Source organism: Aethina tumida, chromosome 1, assembly GCF_024364675.1.
Source record: "Aethina tumida isolate Nest 87 chromosome 1, icAetTumi1.1, whole genome shotgun sequence".
In the NCBI taxonomy this organism is placed as follows: Eukaryota; Metazoa; Arthropoda; class Insecta; order Coleoptera; family Nitidulidae; genus Aethina; species Aethina tumida.
In genome coordinates this window covers 53,785,298-53,811,649 of record NC_065435.1, presented here as the reverse complement: position 1 = coordinate 53,811,649, position 26,352 = coordinate 53,785,298, and the positions used below count along the sequence as shown (strand labels likewise).

General features: G+C 32.1%; 4 protein-coding genes and 2 long non-coding RNA genes across 7 annotated transcripts; 2 read left to right on the top strand and 4 right to left on the bottom strand.

Annotated features, from left to right (window-relative positions):
* Window positions 1-942: 942 nt before the first annotated feature.
* Window positions 943-5,025, bottom strand: LOC109594791 (calphotin). The gene is made up of 4 exons (XM_049970088.1): window positions 4,995-5,025; window positions 4,608-4,932; window positions 4,112-4,554; window positions 943-1,724 (listed from the first exon to the last, which is right to left on the bottom strand). Exons 1-4 carry the CDS (start codon window positions 5,004-5,006, stop codon window positions 1,011-1,013), a joined length of 1,494 nt encoding a protein of 497 aa, XP_049826045.1. The 5' UTR covers window positions 5,007-5,025; the 3' UTR covers window positions 943-1,010.
* A 2,977-nt stretch (window positions 5,026-8,002) lies between these two features.
* LOC109594056 (cuticle protein 7-like) lies at window positions 8,003-8,654 on the top strand. Its single transcript, XM_020009220.1, has 2 exons — window positions 8,003-8,014; window positions 8,079-8,654. Exons 1-2 carry the CDS (start codon window positions 8,003-8,005, stop codon window positions 8,652-8,654), a joined length of 588 nt encoding a protein of 195 aa, XP_019864779.1.
* A 2,709-nt stretch (window positions 8,655-11,363) lies between these two features.
* On the bottom strand, window positions 11,364-12,127 carry LOC109594066 (cuticle protein-like). Its single transcript, XM_020009232.2, has 2 exons — window positions 12,018-12,127; window positions 11,364-11,834 (listed from the first exon to the last, which is right to left on the bottom strand). Exons 1-2 carry the CDS (start codon window positions 12,048-12,050, stop codon window positions 11,364-11,366), a joined length of 504 nt encoding a protein of 167 aa, XP_019864791.2. The 5' UTR covers window positions 12,051-12,127.
* Window positions 12,128-14,632: 2,505 nt separating this feature from the next.
* On the bottom strand, window positions 14,633-16,482 carry LOC109594802 (cuticle protein 21). Its single transcript, XM_020010044.2, has 2 exons — window positions 16,320-16,482; window positions 14,633-15,531 (listed from the first exon to the last, which is right to left on the bottom strand). Exons 1-2 carry the CDS (start codon window positions 16,329-16,331, stop codon window positions 14,683-14,685), a joined length of 861 nt encoding a protein of 286 aa, XP_019865603.2. The 5' UTR covers window positions 16,332-16,482; the 3' UTR covers window positions 14,633-14,682.
* A 2,172-nt stretch (window positions 16,483-18,654) lies between these two features.
* On the bottom strand, window positions 18,655-24,281 carry LOC109594524 (uncharacterized). Of its 2 annotated transcripts, none has more exons than XR_007547911.1 (2): window positions 23,910-24,281; window positions 18,655-18,746 (listed from the first exon to the last, which is right to left on the bottom strand). It is a non-coding gene; the product is annotated as an uncharacterized LOC109594524 (long non-coding RNA). The 2 variants fall into 2 exon arrangements; XR_002191232.2 differs by lacking the exon at window positions 23,910-24,281 and adding an exon at window positions 19,461-19,916.
* On the top strand, window positions 20,889-21,367 carry LOC109594518 (uncharacterized). Its single transcript, XR_002191230.2, has 2 exons — window positions 20,889-20,983; window positions 21,041-21,367. It is a non-coding gene; the product is annotated as an uncharacterized LOC109594518 (long non-coding RNA).
* Window positions 24,282-26,352: the final 2,071 nt, after the last annotated feature.

Here is a 26,352-nt window from a genome sequence, read left to right as displayed (position 1 = left end):
ATAAATGTATCCGAGTTCCCTTTTCATTTCAAAATTATCAAGAGAAGTAAAATAAATATGTATAATTTTTAATATTTAAATTCAATATACATATTTTGTACTTTTATTTATATGTTTTCAATAAATATAATTTCTCTAAACAAATTTTTTAATACCTTTTTGCATACCTTTTATATACGTATTTAAATGCGGCTCGTGAAACATTTCAAATTTTGAAAAATGGTTCGGACTATCAAGGAGTTTGGCCACCCCTGATTTATAACATAGTATAATAATTAAATTATTCTATTTAAGATTCTTGTTTATATTATTTTTAAAATAAAAAGATGATACTATATTTTTTTCTAATTAAAAACGATGTAATCTTACAATAAATATAGTATATGGATGCTTGAATAAATGCATTTTTTGATGTTTTTATTCGTACATTTGTAAAGTGAGGATAGTATTATATGAACTAAAAATTTTAATAGTTTTTCCTTCAAACGATCTAAATCTTTCAAAGGACACAATGTATAAACTTATGTATATTATATGTCGCATGTATCTAATTCCGTGGCTTTAGATTTTACTGAAATAATTTTTATGTATATATTTAAAACCACTTTTATACATATAAATCCATAATTTTACGGAACATAGAATGAAATGAATCTTTAAAAATCTGTATACCTATAAGATTTTAAACAATTAAGCTTTATAAATTATACAAAAATAATTTATAAAAATATTGAAAACAAAAATTTAATTCAACAAAATTGTTGAATTTAAAATTAATTGATTTAAAGTGTTTATATAGACATTATTTAAATATAAATTTTATTACATTTATATTAAAATGATAATGTTAATTATGTCCAAATTTATTTAGTAAATTTTTAGTTGCTTCACTTTAAAATTTGTAATTAAAAACCGCTAGATTATTAATCAAATAAGAAAAAATAAATTTATCATTTAACTTTTATTTACAATAAATATTTACATGGCATTCGCATTATAAGTTAAGTAATTTAGTGGTGGTAATAAGAGTGAGCTGGAGCAGCATAAGACAAAGCTGGGGCAGCAGCGTAGGAAAGAGCTGGGGCAGCTACTTTAGCTACGGCTACTGGGGCAGCAATGCTGGAGTAAGAGGTGGCGACGGCTGGGGCAGCAGAGTATTTGGCTACTACTGGAGCGGAGTAGGCGGCGTAGGCTGGAGCAGCATAGGAGTGAGCTACTGGAGCAGCGTAGGCAACTGGGGCAGCTACTTTAGCTACGACTGGAGCTACGGCTTTGACGGCAACGGCGGCAGGTTCCTTGTGTACTACGGCGTTGAAACCGTTGTGGGCATCAGCGGTGTATTCTACGGTACGCTTGGTGCCGTCGGCATCGATGAGGGAGTAGCTTCCATGTACAGCGTCTCCGTGACGAGATTCTTGTTGGGTCTTGCTGTCTCCGGTGTGTGGGTCGTTGACGGAGTATCCGAAGTCGTAGTTGGCTGGGGCTTCAGGTTCGGCAATGATCGTCTTGGCTGGAGCGGCGTAAGCTACTTTGGCAACAGGGGCGGCGTAGGCGGCTACAGCTGGAGCAGCATAGGTGTGAGCCACTGGTGCAGCATAGGAAAGAGGAGCATGAGCCACTGGAGCGGAGATTGAGGAGTAAGATACAGCTGGAGCAGCGGAGTAAGCGGCTTGACCAATAAGGCCAGCGCGGGCAACGGCGACGAAAGCGGCGAATACTACGAACTAAAAAAAATAAATTAAATTTAGTAACGAACTCGTTAAACGTAATGCAGCACCACTTACTTTGAATGCCATGGTTGTTGATTCACTTGATTAAGAAGTGTATACTTTACATCGATGTCTGTGGTATTTATATAGCGAGAATTTAGCATGGAGACAGGCGTCATTGACTTTCAATTTCATTTGGCTTCTCCCTCTCTTAAAATTTATTGTGGATTGAGTTAAGATTTTTAATTAATTATCATACTTACCAAATTTCTATAAACGATCAAGTTATAAGCATTAAAAGCCGAATTGGATTAGTTTTAAATTCATAATTAAAAAATTAACAATTAAAAACTAAACTTTGAATAACTTGTTTATCTTATAGGCTCTATATGTATATTATATATGTCTCATAAACGGTATGAAAATGGTAATATTTAATACGTCTAAGTTAATCAATTTTGTTAGCACAAATGATGATAGCAATATCTCCGTAAACTCTCTTAATGTCGTGCTGTGACTACATAATAGCGCCTTTTGTTGAATAGTATTGGTAAAATTGTAATATTATAGTTCAGACTTCTCCTGTGAAGTGACGTTTTATCAGTGCAGAATTTCCGGTTCCTCCATCACCAATAAAAAATACTCTGAAACATCTTTAATGGGCTCTATTAATCAAAATATTTTTTTTTATAATTAATGGCTAATTGACAAAGCAATTTGATTATCTTTAATATATTTATGTTTAGCAATAGGTTTTTATCTAACTGTAAATATTAATTTACCTTTGAAAGTTAGTAGATCTAAGCTTAGAAATTTTACATTTTTAGAATCAGGTTAATATAAACTCAACTGAATTTCCATTAGATGTTTATAGCTTTGAAATAGATTGGAGCTTTCTAGATAACAAAAGAGAAGGACAATATACCAAACAATTTTGCTTGACATTGCTAATTCAATAAAATAAATATTATTAGGATATGTTCGTCAAAATCATTAATTACAACTTTACAACTTTTTCTTAACAATCTTAATATTTGACATTTCGAAAACCTTTAAATTTTTATTAGTTTGTTTCTATTCTCAAAACTTCATATTTATATATTTTATAATTTATAAAACAGTCAATTTACAATTCAATTTAAACGTGTAGAATTACTCAAATTGGGATAACCATTTTAATTGTATAATAATAAAAATAATACTGTTCCACGGTTAATAGTTTTTGGGAATCTTCAAAGGACATTTATTTTTTTTAGGTTAGTGTGTATATACTTTTATATAATATTATGTTAATATCCGTCAGGGAGTCTAATTATTTATATTTAACTTATTATGTAGCTGTATTAAAAGAAATTATTTCAACTATTTCTTATAATTTCCTTTATACTTAATACGAAATTTATCACTTCAAGGTAAATCTGTTAAATAATCCTTGTCTCAATATTCATTCAATTTTGTGGACGAGGTGTCTGTCGTATGTGAACACTAACGATTACTTTCTTTATTCCACATAGATAAACTTAACCTACATTAGGACATTTAATACCACAATCTCCATTTTTATGATTAATTAAATAAATAAAATACTTAATTATATTTTATAAAAAATTCCGAATTAGAATGATTATTTTCAACAATATAAGATTTTTCATAATTTTACTATTATTCATTTCTGATGACTTTTACAAATAAGCTCATGTTCATAAGTTTTTTTATCAAATTTACATACATAAAATTTAGTTCATTGTATGTCCTAAGATTACTCAATTGGAATATTGAAGAGAATTATGGCGGGGTTGATAAGATTAATATAAAGTCAACTAAATTTGCATTAGATGTTTGTAGCTTTGAAATAGATTGGAGCTTTCTAGATTATAAAAGAGAAGGACAATATATTTCCAAACAATTTTGCTTGCTAATTCAATAAAACAAATACAGTTGAGATATGTTCGTTATCATCATTAATTACAATTTTACAACATTTTCTTAACAATCTTATTATTTGACATTTCTAAAACCTTTTTATTAGTATTCTCAAAACTTCATATTTATATATTTTATAATTTACATATAATTTATAGGATATTAAAAAATATTTTAGTATTGTAGTACCTTGATTTATATACATTTTTAATAACAAGTAAAATTTTTATGACTAATAAAGAACTTCTCAACTTTTTGAGTGTATCTTAGAAGTTGAATACTTGTGAGGACACAAACATTTACTGATAATTGAATCATCTAGCTTGATATTTTAATAATAAGTACACCTAACTGAACACCTGTAACACTGATTGATGTTCATATTTTTTCCAACTATATGTACAAAATAAAACGCCATTATTTGAATTGCAATATTTTTAATAAATAAATAAATAAATAGCACTATAAATAACAATTTAGTGGTGATAGTAGGATGGGGCGGCTACTTTAGCTACGGCCACTGGAGCAGCGATGCTGGAGTATGAAGTGGCGACGGCTGGGGCAGCAGAGTATTTGGCTACAACTGGAGCGGAGTAGGCGGCCACGGCTGGAGCAGCATAGGAGTGAGCTACTGGAGCGGAATAAGCGACTGGGGTGGCTACTTTAGCCACGACTGGGGCAGCCACTTTGGCCACGACTGGGGCTACGGCTTTGACGGCAACGGCGGCTGGTTCTCTGTGAACAACGGCATTAAATCCACTGTGGGCATCTACAGTGTATTCCACGATGCGTTTTGTTCCGTCGGCTTCAATAAGGGAGTAACTGCCGTGGACAGCATCACCGTTGCGGGATTCGTGCTGTTCCTTGACGTCTCCGGTTTGGGGGTCGTTGACGGAGTAGCCAAAGTCGTATTGGGCTGGAGCTACAAATGATTATTAATATTGGTTGGTTGGTGGGTTATCGTTTTTCACTTACCTTCTGGTTCGGCGTATACGGCTTTGGCAATTGGTGCGGAATAAGCGAGCTTAGCTACTGGGGCTGAGTAGGCAACTTTGGCAACTGGAGCGGCATAGGAGAGAGCTGGGGCAGCAACTTTGGCGACTGGAGCGGCGTAGGCAACTTTAGCAACTGGGGCGGCGTAAGAAAGGGCTGGTGATGCTGATGGAGAAGAGAGAGAGGAGTACGAGACGGCGGTAGCGTCGGAGTATTTGGCTACGGGGGTTGAGTAGGCCAATGGGCTGGAAGCATGGCCAATAACTCCGGCTTGGGCTGCAGCCACGAAAGCAGCGAATACTACAAACTGTAAAAACAAAATTGTTGTGTGCTGTGAAATTCAAGTACATAAAAAATGAAAAAACTTACTTTGAATGCCATGTTGTATCAGACTGTTTTCAAGTGTGATATGATTTCACTGGGGTTGAGTGCGGTATATATATTAACATGGTAAAGTGATAAAATGGAGGTGTGGTACACTGCAGGACACAAAATTGTCTCGGGTACACTTTCATTGACACCGTCAATGAGCCAATTTCTACTATGTTTGACGCCTCAAGAAATAGGCAATCATTAATTACTAACATTGAAGGTCAATATATTGATCAATTTTTTCAATGACATAACGTTATGCTTCTAGATTATTCAGTAACCTGTACAAGAACAAGGATAAACTTTAAGGATATTTGTATTGATTATTTTTTGTAATTGTAGTAGCTATTTATAAATGTTGTATAGGTTCAATGTCTCTTTTATTATATTCATTCATATTTATGGTTAAAATTATCTAATTTAATTATACAGTCAATTTACAATTCAATTTAAATGTGTAGAATTATTCAAATTGATATAACCATTTTAATTGTATAATAATAATAACAATAATACTGCTCCACGGTTAATAGAGAATTTTTGTGAATCTCCAAACGAGAATTATTTTTTTTTTTTTTTGGTTAGTGTTTAACCTTTTTAACTTTTGTATAATATTATTTATATATAACTTATTATGTAGCTGTATTAAAACAAATTATTTCAACTATTTCTTGTAATTTCCGTTATAGTTAATACGAAATTCTTCACTTCAAGGTAAATATGTTAAATAATCCTTGTCTCAATATTCATTCAATTTTATGGACGAGGTGTCTGTCGTATGTGAACACTTACGATTTCTTTCTTTAATCCATAGATAAACTTAACCTACATTAGGACATTTAATACCACAAACTTCAATTTTGTGATTAAATAAATAAAATTCTTCATTATATTTTATAAAAAATTCTTTAATAATAGTGATTATTTTCAGTATAACATTTTTCATAGTTTTACTATTATTAATTTTTGATGCTCTTGTAGAGTATTATGGCGGGGTCGATGATTCGAAAGTCGCCATTTCAGGATATCCCGTGCTGGACAGGATTTAGGTCAGATGACTTCGGTGGAAGTTGTGTTTTGAGCCATTTGAGTAATGCGGATGAGCACTGTCTTCAACAAAAACGAAGTTCTTATCAATAGTAACTAGTGCATGATTTTTAACGTCCCTTGCGTACAGTATTAGACATAATATTTGGAATTTTTGAAAAATTTATTCCCCCTTATTGAATATTGAAATTGTTAATAATTTTAGTAGGACACCTAGGTATGTGGGAAACCATCGTACTATTTTATTATTTTTACTTCAATATTATTTTAAAAATATATAGCTGGACAAAATACCTGCAATATTTTATTACTATTTTTTAACAAAAATAAATTTATTTTATTGTCATATCATATTAATATATCGTGTGGTATCCTTTCGATTTTGTAACTGGTTAACATCTCTCTACCCCTGATTTTGCGTTCAAAAATATACCACAAATTCTCAATAGGGTTAAGGTCGGGACTTTGTTCCGGTCACTTCATTACTTCAACCTTATTATCCTTATCAACCTGTTCTTAATTAATTTTGAGGTGTGTCTTGGATCGTTTTCATGTTGCTTTATAGGCAATTTTTCAAACACAAACAAGTACGACTCCAAAACATTATTAAAGATGTCTCTATAAACGAACCGATCCTTCAAACGCCGTACGAAGAAAAACACCCCCCTACAGATACGCCTCCATGTGTAACAGTCAGCATTATGTACTTTTTATTCAATCGTCCACCTTTCAGACATCGAACATGAACAATACCATCTCTGTTAAACAAGTTAATATTGGATTCGCTACTTCATACAATGTTCTCTTGGGTAAACTTTAGTCTGGCTGCGATGTTCTTCTTTCGTAGAAGTAGTTTCTTTGGTGGTCTATACCTTTTTAAGCCAGAATCCAAAAGTCTTCGACATATAGTCCTAGTATAAATCATGCAAGCGTCGGAATGGTCTTGCGGTAACTTTCTACCACTCCTTGGTCTTACTGAAGTAGAGCCAGTTTCGAGTACATTTTGAGCAACATTGAGTCTACCTGCGATATCAATCTAATTGACTGCGGACTCCAACACTCCAATTGCTCTACCTCTCTCATCTGGAGTTAGTACAAACACATTTCAACCTATGCAACACAACTATACTCAATTATAAACCAAATGCACATTAAATTTATTTCTTTAAAAATGTATATTTTCTTCATCTCTTTGTATCGATTTTTTTTACAAATTAATAGAATAATCACTGCTTATATAAATAATCTAGTATAATTCAAGTGGAACCATTTTAATTCATAAAATTTAGCTTTGGAACATGGGTTAGTAAGTATAACAGAAATAAATAAACTAGGGACTTTGAAATATTTTTCTGTTTCGTGCTGGTGGTGGTTTTTCAAAATATGCCATACCATTTTTTGTGATTCTTAACTGATAATAGGATATGAAGTCATTTGGTCTTATTGGCACATCGACTCATTATAATCAGCTTTGTTTCTTTCATAACTAGAATATGACAATTTTTACTTTAAAAGTATTTGAAGATATTTTTAGGACTAAATATTCAGATTTAACATTCATGTTCCATTTCCATTTATTTAATTAAGGCTTCTCTGTTACACTCCTGATTGTCTTATATATATAATATAATATGTTAGTATTTTTGCAATCATGCAAATAAAAAATGAAAGTTTTTATAATTTGACCCAGTGCTCTTGAATACAATTATTATCATACGTATATTATAATTATGAAAATATGTTCTAGACTTCTATTATATGACAATTGTCTATTGTACATTATATCTGATATAACAATTAACCTTCTGGCAATTAATATGAAATCATTTCAATGCGTGTTTAATAATTGTGACCGAATTTTAAGTATAACAAAACTATTTTTGATTTTAAAGCACACCCAGTGTGTCTGTATTATATAAACTGCAACCAGTGCTTTATTTGTCACTGTTAGTTCAACCATGTCTTGCAAAGTAAGTATGCTCTTAATTTCGATGTTAACATAAATAATAACACTATTTCTAATATATTATATAGTTAGTCGTAATTGCTGCCGTCATAGCCGTCACCAATGCCGGCGTATATCCTGCACCATCCGATCACATTACGAATTATCCAAGTGCACCCATTGTCTCCTACTCAAGTCCTTCGTCACCAACAACGAAAATAGTATCCCCTGTAGTAACCAAATATGCAGCTCCGGCATATGCTTCAGCAATCACCAAAGTAGGTTATGCCGCTGGTGACGCCAAGCTGTACCATTCCGAACCCGAAGCTCCTGCCCATTACAACTTCGAATATTCCGTCCACGACGACCACACAGGTGACGTTAAATCCCAGCAGGAAAGTCGTGAAGGAGACGTCGTCCACGGAAGCTACTCGCTCATCGAGCCAGACGGTTCCCGACGCATCGTGGAGTACACCGCCGACGCCGTTCACGGTTTCAACGCCGTAGTACGTAAGGAACCCGGCACTGCCGTGAAAGTAGCAGCTCCCGTTGCTAAGGTTGTGGCTCCGGTCAAAGTTGCTGTTGCTGCACCGGTCGTAGCTAAATACAAGGCTCCGGTGTTGGCTTCCTACCACGCTCCGGCATCCGCATATTACCACCACTGATATTGTTTTGTTCCTAATTATTTATATATTTATTTATTTATTAAAGTTGTCAATATGCTATAAATGATTTTTTTATTTAAATTTTGAAAAAAGTAAGCGTCAATATTTACTAGTTATTATATAATCTAAAAAAATGTTAATATTAATTTAATTTTATGTATATATTTAAAAGCTTTAAAGTAAAATCTGATCTCATATATTATCTCATATGTTATGATAGCTTAGTTAAATGTGTCAAATTGTCAAATATGGAGTGATTTTAGACAGTTATCTGAATTTCTAAAAGGGGTATGTGACTTACAGTATTGGACATAACACCTGGAATTTCTTAATTTTCTATATTTATAATACAAATATCAATATTATTATTGTACTAAAATATAATAGACATATAATGTATTGTATTGTATTGTATATAATGATTAGGTATTTTAACCTGCTGCGTATAGCACACCAAGAATTGTATGAAATTTAAATTTTTTGAAGAAAAAACTAATATTTAAGGCGAAATAAGGGTTTTAAACCTTCATTTATGCGCCTGAGTGTGTTAATAACCTCATTAAAATGGGTAAAAGCAAATTTACTTTTTATAAAAAAGGTGTCAAGCAGGTTGAAATTTCGAAGTGTTTGGAGCTATGGTCCAATACTATGAATTATTCAGAAATAGTCAGTAGTTTATTATCACCTGGCAAATTTTCAGGCAGACCACGAAAAACCATTCAAAGCCAAATATTGTACTTATCATCGGCCCAAATTTCCGCTGTTATGAGCCAATCTGACTCATCTGGGATTTCTACGTCGAAGACATTTGGATTCTGGCTTAAAAAGGTGTAGGCCAGCAAATAAACCTTTCTACGAAAGAAGGACATCGCAGCCAGACTAAAGTTAATCCAAGAGAACTTTGGCTGACCAACCCAAGTTTAACCTCTATTGTTCATGTTGGATTTCCGAAAGGTGAACGATGAATAAAAAATACATAAAGTCAAATGTTAAACATGGAGGAGGATATGTGATTGTGTGGGGGTGTTTTTCTTCGCACGGCGTTGGTCCAATTCACCGCATAAAAGGCATAAAGGGTCGGTTCGTTTTTGGTAATGTTTTGGAGTTGTATTTGTTTAAAAAATCGCCTACAAGGCATGAAGTGGCCGGCACAAAGTACAAACGTTTACCCTATTGAGAATCCGTGGGATATTCTTGGATGCAAATGGGGTAGTAATATGTGAATCAAGGCCGATTTTTTTGATATTGTGTCAGGATTGGTATTCAATAGAACAGAGGCCAATTGATAAATTGATTGAATCCATACCCAAGAGATATTAATAATGTTAATATTAATATGATATAACAATAAAATAAGTTTTTTATTTATTAAAAAACTACAAAAAAAGTATTTTGTCCAGCTATATTATTTTAAAATATATAAAAAATAATACCTAGGTGTACTACTAAAATTATTAACAATTTCAATACTCAACAGGAAGGTACATTTTAAAATAAATTTTTCAAACGTTCCAAATATTATGGTCAATACTGTATATGATATAAATTGAGATGAGTTATTGAAATGTCTCAAGAACAGTTGTAAGAATAAATCTGAGTGGTTGTCCTAAAATAGTCCAAAGATATGATGAACAATTATGTGTACGATCTTTTACAATGCGTATTTTTTGAAGAAGATAATTTGAATTATTTAAAAAATAAGAATACCAAAGGTATTGCAAAAAATATATTATCAAAATAAGTTTACATATATACAATGTAATATCCCCTCATAAATTAAACAACTTTTAAGCCAGTAATTAGTTTGATTTAGTAAAATTTTAACCGGTACATTTTTCCAATCGGTCCCCCATTGTGCCATGAACAGCTTCCACCTTCCTTGGCACAGCTAAATAAGTGAACAGCAACCTCATCCAAATTTTGTGGCAGGTGATTTCGAGTGTAAAGTTGTCGTTGATGAAGGTGTCATATATGTTCAATTGTATTGCTGCGTGGTGAATGCGGAAACCACTGCTCCCTAGTATGGAGGACGGACATTGTCGTCTACAAAAGCGAAATCTGGTCCAAATTCTTGAGCAAATATAATAATAATCATTTCAATAACCATTTCGTGATATCTTCGAACATACATAGTTTACTATGAGCAACTCCGAACGTTTTTGTATAGAAATTCTTCCTCACATAGTTACAGAACCAACTCCAAAACCAACAGTTTGAACTATGTTTTGCTCATGATATCTCTCACCACGTTCACGCCGTGTTCAAATACGGTTAACCAAATGATATAATGTATACCTATACTCAACAGTCTGTTGCAGTCCACATGCGATGATCGTTGGCCCATTCCCTGACTCTAAAAGCAGATTCACGCAACCTTCTTCTGATGCTTTCAATGATTGCATTGATTTCTGGTCACAGGTCGGTAACGACCACCATCATATCGTATACTGGCATTACCAGTTTGTCAAACAGTTGCAAATGCAATTTATTACACTTTGTGAGACTTAATACTATTTGTTGTTGACTCAGATTGCCATATTCTCTGACTAAGAACCAGATTAATTAAGACAACCGCATAAAATGTGTCCAAATTCACAAAATAAAACGTCTTCTAAAAATAGACAAAAATAAATAATTTTATTTAAAAGATAATATCACAATAAGTACATTAATACATAATAATAATACATTAATATTACCAACAAAATTTTATGCGCTTGTATGCAAAGGTTCCCTGCGTACAACAGCATTAAAACCGTTATGAGGATCTGCTGTGTAGTCCACAGTTCTTTTGGTACCGTCAGCATCAACAACGGAATAGCTTCCTTTAACAACGTCTCCCACCCGCGTTTCGTGTTGCGACTTACTGTCACCAGTGTTGGGATCTTCAACCGTATATCCGTACCGATAATCCGACACTGAGTCCTGTCCGTGAGAACCTTGTGTAGGATCATAGACGATTCTCGATGGAATTGGTTCCGGTGAGTAAACAAGAGGTGTTAACACTTTCATTGTGGTTACGGACGGATAAGGACTGGCTATTGCTTGAGTATGAGTTGGATAAGACTCGAAAGATAATTGATTTTTGATCTTCGAGTTTGTCGCATAAGCTCCCAATCCTGGTGATCGAGTTTCATAGCCAGCATTGCTGAGTGACACACAGAAGGCTACGATCAGTAACTAAAATTGTAAAAATTATTTATTAATGAGATAATCGTTTCAGATGAGCATCACACAAAATAACAAATTAAAAGTACATCCCAGACTATTATTATATAATTGTGTCTCGTGAGTGATTCCGGTACGAAAGCATTTCACTTTGTCGCGTGCAATTACAAAAACAAATTCACTTTAAATACTTACTTTGTATGCCATGTTTGCAAGTGTCGGCTTCATTATGACGATTCGACGTCAATCTACGAAGTTTTTATATGCGAATCATTGCAAAACATCTTGTAATGGGGCTTTAAAGGACTTTCACTAACATGGTCCTAACGTTATTTATTACTAAGGTATTTTTTATTGTGCCAGGTGTGTTTTAAAAATAAAGTGCAATTACATTTTAATTAGTCTGACCAAGTTGAACTTGCTGTGCGTTTTTAAAATGTAGTCTAGTAAATTGTTAATTACATAATTTAAAACAGTTCTAATATTGATTTAATAGTTGACTGCTGAACAGTGGAATAATCAAGTCACTTTGTACTAATTATGATAATAAACTTATATTTGTATATATATATATATATATATATATATATATATATATATATATAAATTAAAAAAATACTCATCCTATAATGATTATTACTATCAAATTATTCAAAGATAAGAATGTGATATTTATTTAATTATCTCTCATAGAACTGTACATTTTGGTGGATACCCGCCCGATTTCTCTGTGTCTACAATTTTTTCAACCAAAAAAGGTCGTCGGTTTTGGGAATTGAAGAAGTATTTTCCAAATTCTTAAATCACTTCTGACCTGTTCATACAGCTACAGTACCTTCTCCAAAAGCAGCGCATATCTTACGACAAACTACTGCCTTGATACCAAGTTTGAAAATAAACAAGCATTTGACACGGCCATACTCTAGTTAAGATTTTGCACTGTAATTCAAAGTAACTGAACTTTTTTAGTTTCCTGATATTTGTAAAGTAGGTCCTGCATGTGGCTCAAGAACTTTTTCAATTCGCCCATATCTAGATCCGTATAAACAGGGCATCAAGTCACTTAAGTTGGTATGTTCCAAGAGTAACATGAAGACTATGCGGTATACGTAACACTTGTGACAGCAGCATATTTAGCTAAAAACTAGCATAAGTAATTCCCGGAGTTCCCGTATATTTAGTTACGGCTGAAGCAGCATAACTGGCAACAGCCGGATCGGGCTACATGACTACTGTAGGACCCGACTGGCCGCTCCTGGAGTAGTATAGACTTGAACAACTGGAGCTGCATAAGTGTGAACGGATAGAGTGGCATATGCTTGATAAGCTTATCTCATAAATCGCAGAACAGTATATTTGGGTGAATACCCGATTTCTATGTACTCTGTGCGGGGAATATCTTTTAAATTCGCTCACATCTAGTATAAAAAGGGATAATATTAACTCATCAAATCAGTTGTGTTGGTATGTGCCAGTAGTAACATCAATTTGTTGTAACATAAATAAAGAATTTCAAAAAAACGTGGATAACAAATTTAGGCTGTTGAATCCGAACAATTTATCTTCCAGAGGAATCAGTAAGTTTTTGTTATATTTTTTAATAATTTACATATTTTTTTAAAAAATGAATGAATAACTATATCATTGCTAGATTTAAAAGATAAATTCTAAATTATATTAATTTATAGTGCCACGAGATACACGTTATATTACGAGTCCAGCACATACAAAGGACATAGCAGATCTACTGAATCCAAACAACTACAGACATTTGAATACACAAAAAAAAAGTAAGTTTTATGTTGTTTATTTGAAACATAAATATAAATTTTAATTTTATTTTTTTATGGTAAACACAAACATTATTTGATATCACATACACCGTTTAACTACTACAAAATAACTTTTGTATAAACTAATATTATTTATTTTACTATCATAAATAAACTGTTATCTAAGTATGCACATCGAAATAGTCCCATGGAGAAGAACCTAATGTTTTAAAATAGTACATAACTCATTCAGATTCTGAATATGACATATTTCATTATTAAAATTTTAATATTAGTTATAAATATATTTGTTAAAAAATTGTAATATGTTTGGTACTTTTGTAATGCTCTATAGATTAACATTATTAATTGTATTATTTTTCAGATGATAATGAGAAAACGATTGAAATAGATTGGTTCGCAGTAGCAGGCAGTATAGCTGTGGGTGTGATGGCTGGGTACGAAGCATATCAGCAATGGAAGTCAGAAGAAGAGTCTAAATCTAAATAATACTATGTAATAATACAAAATATAATCAATTATGTATCATATATATATATATATGATAATTATCTTTTCACCCCTTCCATAACACCTTTAGCACTGAAATATATAATTCTAACTAAATATAATAATAATCTATGATGATACAGAAAATTAATTGTTAAATAAATTAAGTTTGGAATTGAGACTGACAGATCAAGTGAGGAAATGGACAGCTCACGTCACGAATGCATTTAGCTTGTTTGTAATTCGTGTTAGTGCAAGTGTTATTATTAATATTATTGTGCGAGTATTATTATTAACAACGCCGCTACCCAGAAGATCTAATTTTTCCCAACAAAGCCGTAATATCAATCCACTGTTGACTGTTAGGCGATATGAATTTCGCCAATAAAAGTAAAATAAACTATTATTGTTGCAACATTAATGAATATATCAAAATATTATAAATTAAGGTGCAGGTACAATATATTTAATTAGATTTAGTTAATATCGCTACGACATAGTGAAATAAAAACGCATGTACACGTTTACTGGCTTTTTATTTCCTAAAATTAATTATATACAATTAAAAAACAAAATCACTAGTGATAATAGGAGGGAGCAGACTGTGCGGCATAAGTAACACTTGGGGCAGCAGCATATTTGGCCACTACCGGAGAACTGGCATAAGTAATTCCCGGAGTTGCCGTATATTTAGTTACGGCTGGAGCAGCATAACTGGCAACAGCCGGAGCGGCGTATGTGGCTACCGCAGGAGCCGAATAACTGGCCACCGCTGGAGCAGCGTAAGCTTGAACAGCTGGAGCTGCATAAGCGTGAACGGATGGAGCGGCATACGCTTGAACAGCCGGAACTTGATAAGCTTGGACCGTTGGGGAGGCGTATGCGACTTTAGCCACTGGATCAGCGACCTTCGCAACAACCGGTGCCACAGCTTTCACAGCTTCCCTGTGTACAACCGCATTGAAACCGTTGTGCGGATCGGCGGTGTATTCGACGGTGCGTTTAGTGCCGTCGGCTTCGACCAGCGAGTAGCTTCCCTGAACGACGTCTCCGCGACGCGACTCCTGTTGCGATTTGCTGTCGCCAGTGTGTGGATCGCTGACGGCGTAGCCGTAGTCGTAGTGAGCTGGAGCTTCGGGTTCGGCGACGACGGTCTTAACGGCGGGAGCTGCGTAAGCCACCTTGGCCACTGGAGCGACTTGGGTGTAAGCTGGAGCGGCGGCGTAGGCTACTCTTTGAACGACGGGGGTGGAAAGTCCGGTGTAGGAGAGGGCCGGGGCGGCGGCGTATTTGGCAACCGGGGCGGCATAGGTTGTTAATGCGGGAGCGTAGCTTGCGTAAGCCGGTTGCGCAGCGTAGCTCGGTTGGACGTCGTAAGCTACGTCGCCGGCGCTAGCCAATGTTACGAATGCCGCGAAAGCGAAGAACTGTAACAATATTTTGAAACTGAATTATTTCGGTTGATTTAAATTATGTTATGCTGTACATAAATTTTAACACATGCTGTAATACTAGATTTTCTGTGAAGTGAATTTCATCAACAAATATATGAGCGACATCATTAAGGTTGTTCTTTTGGCGAAAGTTGTCGTTAGGGTTAAAAAAACTTAATTTAGATTATACAGTATCACGAATGTTTTAATAATAATTTCTCTAATACTAATCACATATGATGTTTTTTTGATGGAGATTACATTTTTGATATGAAATTTATTCTTATCTAAAAAGCAATTTCATATAATTTGTAGATTATTTCACAATCAGCTGTTTTGCTACTTATGCTATTTTAACATCTTTGTCTCTTAATAGATAAAACAAAATAATATAATATTATAATATAATTTTATATTTTAAGATAAAGTAACATTTAATGCTGATTAATCAAAACAAATCAATCAAACTAGTATAAATTGGTATAAAGGAAGTCCCGAATTCTCTCATATTTTTGTACATCTTGTCTTGATTTATCAAAAGATGGGTGATTAAAATATGTAATAAAGCTAATGTATTCAAATATGTCTACTGCCAATTAAAAATTTTAGAGACAAATCTCATTCTTAATTCAAACAAAGGTTATATAATTAAAATGAAGAACTAGAATATAATTTTAAAATATCAGTAATATTTCTGGTAAAAGAAAACAAACAGCACATATACATGAAACCGATTGAATGTGAATATTTGGCAAACGCTTAAGAATAAACACAGTACTCACTTTGAAAGCCATGATGTGAAAACTGCTGGTTCAATGTTTGTATGTTGGTGTCCCGAGTGTCCGAGGCTTTTATATGGAAAACACAAAATAGGGGAGGTGTGGCCCCCAAATCGGGCATACTTGTACCTTTCACCCATTGCATCTGATGTGCGGACTCACCACTGGTCTCTTCAGAGCACACCGATGCCGTTATGCAACAGATGAGATTCAATTTCAATGTCGCTGAATCTGTGTCATGAAATTTTGGAGTCTTTAGTTTGGTAAAATTATTTTAAACGAAACGTCTTATGGTAATTTTGTCAGATTTACTGATTTGAAACATTTTTTTTTCCAATATAATAATAGAAATTGAATGTCTTTAATAAAACCACCGATAATAATGGAAAATCATTCTACCCATTCTATGGAACGATGGCAAAACAAAATGAATCTTTAACTAAAAGATCATGAATGGAACGGTACCAGGCAATATTCGAAGGAACCTTACGCAATTTTATCTCAGTCAATCGGTGTATTTCGCTGCAGAATTTATTGGTTCGACCAAAAGGTACGGAAAACCGGATTCGATGTAACAGTTTTAACAGAGAAATATATAACGTTATATAAGACATACATTTACTAGGTTAATGGATGATCCGACTATGTTGTGTACAGATTAGATTTTTGTTTTTGCCGTTGGCCCGGCACATCGGTGCATGCGATGGTAGGTGTTGGTCCACTTGGAAAGGCGTATCAATTACATAAATTACGATCGAGATAGTTTGGTTTGTTTGGAAAGTGATCGCGCAATTTTACCCAGTTTGCATCCACGTTGGGAATCACAAATCTGATCGATAATAACATCGATCATAAACAATTCGTTTACGTTTTCATCATACGATCGTATGTGATATGATCTCGACACACAAAGTAATTATTATATTATATAAAAAATGTGATTTCGCCGCTTTAATTGATTCACATTATGATTGATTCATTCAGAATTAAATACAACAGATAAAAAATAATTAGACGTAGTTCGAGAAGATTAATTCCTAACAACTTAATAAAATCTATTACCTGTTTAGCACATCATTAACTGGGCAGATGTGTTAATTATGTCGTAACAACTGGCAGCTCGTGCATCTTTGGTATTTAATTAACATTAGTCGTGAATTATCAATGTTTGTTTATATAGTTTTTTATGTGGAAGAAACTGACCTTATAAAATATACAGATGTGGGTGCATTACGGCTTAATATGTATGCATATTTTAACAATAATTTATAAATAAACTTAAATTTTCTTATTACTTAAACCCTGTCTTTATTGTGCAGAATGTATACTAGACTGTTTCAAAAAAATCGACAAATTTTTTTTTTCTTATTTATATCGAAAATCTTGTTGGAAATGGTAAAAAAAATACTGTAAAAGTTACAGCTCTTAATATTAATATTAAGAGGTCGTAAATTTTAATTTCCCGTTTAAATAACACGGGGACGGTGTTCTCGTTAGAGATAATATTTTAAAATGATCAAAACATATTTTTATAGAAAATTTAACGTTCTACAAAAAATATCTCTTACAGTTTTTTGACATATTCATTTTTTCAAAAGTTATTTAACATTAAAGTTGAATTGATTTAAAATTTTGACATTTTTCACATTTTCTGGCGCAACCATCAACTTTATAGGAAAATTTTATATGACATTTTTTGTAGAGAATTCAATTTCCTATAATTTATCTCTGAAAAAGTTTTTGATATTTTTTACAGATCATAAGTTATCTGCAGAAAACTAAAAATTTTAATAAATAAATGTTATTTTACTGCTTAAAATTAAGCGTTTTATTTAAATAAATAGATTTTTACTAAAAAAATTGATTGTTTATTATAATCAAATTATTATAATATTGTAGTATAGTATATATTATAATAGTATATATTTTTTTCTGTATTCACTTATAACTAGTAAGTGTTTCACGAAAAATGAAGAGCAATTTCAATTCTCTTCAATTCAATGAAAATATCTCAATTTGTCCTGGGTGTTTTTACAGTAAGTATACTAATCACCTTACTTTATGACCAACACAGTTATAAACTGTCGGGCACACATTCTTTATTAAAATAATTTTTAGTTTATTTATATTACATTACATGTTATGCTAAAATCTAATACTATGTAAATTATATTTTTATATATTTTAAATTTAACAAATATTATTTACTTTAATTTGGTTTAAATAAACAAATATGTAATACTATTCGTTTATCATTTACATAAAAATTCTAAGTAAAATTCAAAGGTTTACAAACATATCCTTAGATTTTTCTTGTATGTGTATAATAAAACAGCAATAGAATATTACATTTTATTACATTTATTTTTCACAGCAGGGTTAATACATTATAATTATTGGACGGTCAATAAATTCCATAAGGATGAGAATCTGAAACAAAATATATTCTAAATATCCAATTAATAACTATTTAAATATTTTGACATTAACTCATATTACAAAATTGTTTGATTTTTAATTCACATTTAATGTCACGCATTAATTAGGTCTAAAAACAATATTAAACTAAATTGACATATAATTTAAAGATCAATGTAATTTTAGTTTCCGTTTGAACCTTATTTAAATTCGTATTAGTTAAATCAACACATTACCAAGGTGACAAATATAAAATTACGTGTAATCCATTATGTAAGAAAAAAATAGTATATGAATAAATAATTATAAACGGAAAATTATCCTTAGACAAAACAGCTCCGTCCAAGATAAATTTCCAAAATTAAATTACATAGCCTGCTCAGATATTAATTATATCTATATACAGTGATTGCACCATATAACAACCACGCAGTTATGAAATAGCAAGATTCTCGTCGATTCGATATATTTAATGCGGTGTAATATCTTTCAGGTATTTGGTTCATTTAAATTGTTGCAATTTTAAATTCGTCGCTAAATATCAACCGCATTTTAATTTTATATAACTACAAATAATAATTGCCGAATGATTGCCGACTCCGTCAATAAAAGTTGTCCAGCAACGAAAAAACAAACCAGCGACCAATGACCGACCCGGATGTTCGATATATTCGATACGAAAATAGTTTAATAAAATTTTTTTTTGTCAATTTTAATAAGCAATACCTTCTAAAACACTTCTCGACACTGTCCTTCAGCCCACTGATATCCATCCGGGCACTTGGTGCTGACGTTTATTATAGATCCCACCGGAGGGCCTCTCGTTGGTGATTTTGCTGTAGAATTGTTTCTCGTCTTGTCTAAATTGGTAACGTGATCGGCACATACGGTCACAATCAAGAAAACAAACAGTACCAAATTTATTAGGCGCATTTTGTGATACAAGTTCATTCGAACGATTATCGCTGACTGAAGACAAAGAAGATGATTCAATAGTCGCCTTGGATTCGGCTAATTATTACTTGTTTGCCCCGGAGTGGTACCACTATTTACCGTTAGTTAATTTTTTAAAATATCCACTGTGTGTAATGGAACTGCACAGTGCTAATTATTGTGCTATGAATATGAATATCTCTGGCATTATTTGTTGAAAAGTTATGGATTATTTGATTAAATCAATACATTTATTTTAAATAATAAAAGTCATGCACAAATTCAGCAAATTTTACACTAATTTGCATGGTTTTAAATAACTAATTTTAGTGCAAGAGCTATTTATAAACATAGATTATGAAGTATTTTATACAATTTAATAATAAATTGAAGATTTTAAGAAAGAAGGGAGAAAATAAATAGAAGAACTGATAAAAATTAAATTGTAAATACTTTTGTTACTTACATTTAGATGTTTATTTAGTTTTAATTCTTAACAATTAGTTAACAGACATTATTTACTGTAAATACTATCTATGTAAGATCTATGTTATTTATTTATGTGTAACTATTTTAGAGATACATCAATCATCAAATAAAAAATAGTTTGAAACATTAGAAAATGTGGTAAGTTGATAATTTGTGCGCATAAATTGTAAGTAAATAATTAAATATATGGATCTATAACACTTGAAAATTACTTGTTTAATTAAATTACTACAGTAAATAATAATCTGGAAATATCGTTGAATCAGTGAGTAGATGAATTCAAATGCTAATAGATTCAGATTTGCATGTAAACGTAGATAAATAAACATTTGGTTTATTACTTTTTCCGTCTGTCACAAATATGTAAATAGCATTGATGTTAATCATATTTCGAAACGGACATTATCAGTCTTCTTGAAATAATTAATAAGGCATGACTTTAGTACTAGTTTCACTTTGATGTGCTGCAAATTGAGGGATTTCTGCTGTCGATATTTTAAACATTTATAGATGTAATTAACTGACTAACCAACAATAAAATGAAGTCATAAATGTAAATAAATTTGTTTCTAAGTTTGAAAACTGAGGACATTTCATAAAATCAATTGATTTATCAGTGTATTTTTGTTGATGCCAATTTCGTTCATTTCTGGTCTTTACGAAGTAGAACATTTTTTAGCCCTGTTTTTTTAAAAACTGAGATTGCGCGTGGCTCATGTGAGCAATTGCAACGCAAAATTCGTTACATTTCCGTTGCGGTCTTTGGTGAAGACACCCGCTGCAGCGGATTGTGGTCTTGATTTCGTCCGAAGCCGAAAACGTTTTTGGTGAGTTCATTCTTAATCTATTTCAATAATTTATGTTTATTCTGTGCATTTTTACAGGCACCACTCTGTGATTGTCTCATTTTTTTGTTCTCAACCGCTAGTCATTAAATTATTGATTAAACTTAAGTAATACACATTCAATCGAAGAACTACAGTTGTGTACACACACGCTGTTGGAGTTCCCTAAAATATCCATCCATCTTATGAAGGAAACAAGGAGTGCAACCACAGTGGGTTCCAGATTGGAGATTATACATCTCCAATCACATAAGTTAATCTCCTTCAAATAAGTTAAGTAGTACGTGACGGGTTAAGTTATTAATTACTTTGTCAAATTATTGTATGATAAGACAATTTAGTTAATAAAACTATATTTTAACTGTATTTTATTTTGTGATTGCTACTACCCAGTGGAATAGTTGAAAATTTTAACGATAGTCTCCTTAGTTAGTCGTTTTTTTGTTCTTTTTTCTTCATACCTTTAAGGTATTTCAAACAAGCGTGTACTTAGTTTTTGTCACAATTTGTTTTATTTAGTAATTCATACTAAATGTGTAGTACGAAGAACAAATAATTTTATCCAATTAAGCTAGATAGATACTGGACTGGAGAAACACCACGTTTGAACAGAAATGTAAGTATTATAATACAATGTTGGCAGTCTTGGAGTAAAGAGAGCAGAAGAGGTAGATTAAGACTTTCCGGAAGACCCAGAGCTACCACAGAGCTACAAGACCGTCGTCTTAGATTATTTGCCCTTAGGTAGGGTAGGTAGGCCAATTGGTATTCAATCTTCGAAAGACGTGATGGTTTAATGGTATAGGATGTCATTGCTTATGGTAACAATTCAATTTTAGTTTTCATTTGAGACAATATGACGTCGAAGCGATATGTGGATGACGTTTTGGAACCTTATCTTCTTCCCTACATAAGAAGAGACTCGGACTAATTTTTCAGCAAGATAATGCCCATCCACATATTGCCAACAATACATTAAACTTCTTAGAAGCCTCCCATGTTGCTTAACTGTCTTGGCCACCCAGATCTGTGTGGAATATGATGAGGTGACCCCGCCACGAACTCTTAATGAACTAAGATGTCAGATTCATTCGGATTGGGATATGGTATCTCACAAAAAAACGTCGATAATCCCCTTAGATGCCACGAACGAACATCTTAATCAATGAGGTTATCCGACTCATTATTAGCTTCGGACAATTTATTCTTTAAAATTTTTGTTTAATTATTTAATCAATTATTTTTTGTAGTAGATTAATATATTTCTAAAAAAAGTTTGGAATAAATCAATTATATCTAGGTGTTGCGTTTTTTTTTTTGCAAGCAGTATATATACAAGATATTTCAATCGTCTATATATTTTTTTTTAATTTAAAAGCACATATTAGTCTGATTTGGTTAGTCAAATATATTTGGACGTTTGTGGTACTGTTTAGCAATATTCTTAATAATAAGAATTTATTCTTAGTAGTATTTGTATCCTTTTATTAAATAACCCACTTTCAGTGGGAAGAAAGAAAGATTGCACTTCAAAGAAAAAGGAATAATAAGTAAGAAATAAGGATGAAAAATCAACGTCTAAATATTGTTGATGTTGCTTCATCAACGCCTTAAGATCCCGATAAATAATTTACAATATTATTAACAATTATGAAACAACACACACATTAGAAAATAAAATAAAATAACGTCTTAACAAAAAACCAACTCCTTTTGCCATATATACATACAAATAGAAAGAATCAGCAAATCCTTTCTTACAAATAAAAAATGAATTAATTGAATCATACAACATCAACTATGAACAATTAGACATCGAGTGAATAAACAAAATTAGCAAGGGTGTATTTCAGTAAAAATTTCCAAAATTATATTATTAATTATCCTCCAGAGTACTTCGGAGTGATAACTCTAAGTTGAATAGAATAGGATCAGATGGTGAAAGACATTCATCGTCCTAATACACCTAATAAAAGAGGATACCAGATACACTATAAAAACTTTGGAACACAGTGGAGGAAAAGTTTTGGTTTGGGATTCCTTTCCCTGGTATGGTATAGGCCCATTACAAAAAATTATTAATAAAATGGATCGTTTGCCAACGATAATTTAGCAATTACATGAATTTTTATGCATAATAATGATATGAAGTATGCATCCAAAGTTATTCAAAGTTGGTAAACAGATAAAATTGTTAAAATTCTCGATTAACCAGTGTAAATTCCGGATTTAAATAGAATTGAAAACTTATGGAACGACATGTAATCTCGATTGAAACAGCGGAAATTTATATGAATTGTGGTTATTAATTGGAGTAGTTATTATTAGTAGTAGTAGTTTAATTTCAGACTATCATTGCCGATATTTCATACCCTACAAAATATTAATAATTTTCTTTAATGTTATGCATAAATTACTTAACAAATATGTATATTTCAAAAGTCTGCTACTTCTGTGATCAGCCACATTTTGCATTTATTCTGTTTAAGAGTAGAAATTATTTTGTAATTATTTTATTTTATTTCAATTATGTCAGACGATTTTTTTAAACCCCAGATTATGGAGTAAAGACAAGTAGTCTTGATAACTACAATAATATTGAATGAGATTTTCTTAAATTAATTAAATAATATATTCAAAATTTCAAGAAACAGTTCCCAAAAATTTGTAGATTTTGTCTTAAACTTCGAACAATTAATTTACTTAATTAGAAACAATATTTTAATATAATCAATATTCAAAATCTTCAACATACTCATAATCTTATCATTCAATGTGTAATATATACTTTGTACATATGACGTGATTAGTAAAAGATTAGATATTAAATTCTACGTAAAAAAATATAATAGGTCCAAAACGAGTATTTTAATTCGAAGTTTTAAGTGCACAATAAAAAGATACATACCTTTTTAAGACTCTTTTCTGCATTTTCCATTAGCCCACTTAAGACCTGGCGAACATTTATATTTTACGATAGATTTGACATGAGATTTGCGAGTTTTAACGTCGTCGTCGGGGCGAGTTACATTTCCAGGGCTTTCGTTCGTCGCGTTTGTCTTTGGAAGGGGCTGTTGCATATTAGAAATCGCATCACTTTGGGTCGTAACAACGTCACTGGAGTTACTAATTAAATATTCCGGTGATGGGGAAGTAACATTAACATCTGAATTGTACGCATTCATTACAAGAATGAAAAACCATACACTTAATATTGCTTTGCACATGGTAAGTTGTAGCAAATAATATAAACGGGTATTTTTATGTTGGAGAAAACTTTGTATTTAAATTTATTTACAAATAACTTTAAATAGTTTATCTGTAATTTAGTTATGCGAATGCGTCATACTATATGCATTTATACAATTACTCATTTATTTTCTGCTTACCCTTTATGCAGGTTGTCGACATTTCCCATTGGCCCAGTTAAGCCCTTTTAAACAAGCCTGTTTTACATTCACAATGATGGATTTGATGTGGAACTTGTGTGTCTCAGAGTCTTCCGCCTTGGTTGTACCTGGACTCGTATTTATCACGGCCTTATTTGATGACACATCTTTCACCTCAGTTGAGTTTAAGATTAAGGCGGAATTATTGTATTGACCGGACGATGTCGAGATGTTCTGTCCCAAATATTTCAGCATTGTGATGTTGGAATCCGATGTCGTCGCATTCGTAATGTTTGATTCTTGCATCGTAAAATTGCGTGGCATTTTTTCCGTTGCTCTGACGTATGGCTCTTGCTTTGCTGCAGTTACATATTTATAAATGTTTGTTCCTGCGACTGATACATTCACTTTTGTTTCGGCGGGTTTTTTTATATTTAATTGATCTGGCGGAGAGGTTCTGTCACTGAATACAGTTGTAAAATTTACATAGCTGCTGTTTTGACCAGATATATAAGGGAAATTCAGGAAAACCATACACACAATTATTTTGTACATTGTAACTACGTCTGTTGTAAATGAATACCAACATGGAATATTTTCATGGAAGAAAAAATGCATTTTAAAACTATTTTTAAATGACTGTTTATCTGTAATTTCAAGGCTGTGACTAATGCGTGATTTAGTTTACGTGAAAACGAAATTTGATAATGTTTTTAAAAGGTTTGTTAAAAAATTAATTAGTGTCATAAATTATTTTGATACAGTTCATGCTTAACGAATCCGGGATTATCAACCTTTAAATTTGGACGAATTTTCAATTATTTATCCTGACGTAAAAAACCAACAATGTTTCTAGATCTAAGCAAATTAGATGAAGCTTTACTGTTGCCGATTTAAAGGTAAATGGACTCGTTCAAGGACTAGCCACTAAATAAACGTACAAAAAAATTATATTATTTTTTATTGTTTCTTGTTTGAGTCAACGAGCATGTCAAATCTGTCTCCGTTTATCTAAAATATAATGTCACCGGTTTTACGTCTATATAATAGTATATACAAGGTGGTCCATTCAAAGCGTACCAAGAACTTTTTAGACAAAATCCAAAAATACGTCAAGTTTGTTTGTCAAAGAACTCTTGAAGCAAAAAGCAGAGCAAAACCTCCAAATTTGGTTGTCTATTCATTTTTTTTTTTTTAATGATAATGGGAAGCAAATGATATCGTGGTATATTATATGCCTTTACATTTTTGAAATTGAACAAAGGATGAAATAATTTTTAAGTTTATAATAAATGAATGGTGCTAGTTCCATAGTACAAATTGAAGACAAAATGGATCGTTTTGTCAATAAAGATAAGATGGCAAATCATATGCTGCCCTTCCGATGGTATTTCTGGAAATTTCATTGTCCTTTTTTTCTTACAGAAAATTTAATATTCGATAAGTACCTGGATTTACTACAAAATGCCATCGACCCAGCCCCAACACATATAATAAAGAAAAACCCTACATATAATAGAATGGAAACGAGCTGATTTTTCAACAACACAGATTTTAAATAACGAAGTTTACAGCACTCTATCTGACACATTAGAAGATTTGCAATGACGACTCATTGACGGATCGTGGAGTGATGCCGCAAATGCTCTAGAATATACGGGAACAATTTGAAGATCCCCTGTAAGCACATTTGAACATTTACTTAATCAATCAAGTTTTTAAGTACAATTAAATAGATTTTTCAATTTTTCATCAAACGTATTTCAAATCTCTATAATTTTCTAAACAATTGATCGATTTTCAAAAGCTAAGCAGCAATGTACGTACATTATTGGCCATCAATTTTAATAGTACACCTAGGTGTGTGCAAAACCATCATACTATTTTATTATTTTTGCTTCAATTGTTCTTTTTTGTATTATTTTAAGAAAATATAGCTGGACAAAATACTTTATTATTTTT

Bases quoted from the DNA above. Each gene is read 5' to 3' on its own strand.
- LOC109594791 (XM_049970088.1), bottom strand. The intron at 4,555-4,607 runs GTAAGTGAAAAA...AATCATTTGTAG, and splicing joins CGTATACGCCGAACCAGAAG to CTCCAGCCCAATACGACTTT. The intron at 1,725-4,111 runs TAAATTGTTATT...TATTTTTTTTAG, and splicing joins CCCCATCCTACTATCACCAC to TTCGTAGTATTCGCCGCTTT.
- LOC109594066 (XM_020009232.2), bottom strand. From the start codon at position 12,050: ATGAAGCCGACACTTGCAAACATGGCATACAAA. The intron at 11,835-12,017 runs GTAAGTATTTAA...TTACAATTTTAG, and splicing joins TTGCAAACATGGCATACAAA to TTACTGATCGTAGCCTTCTG.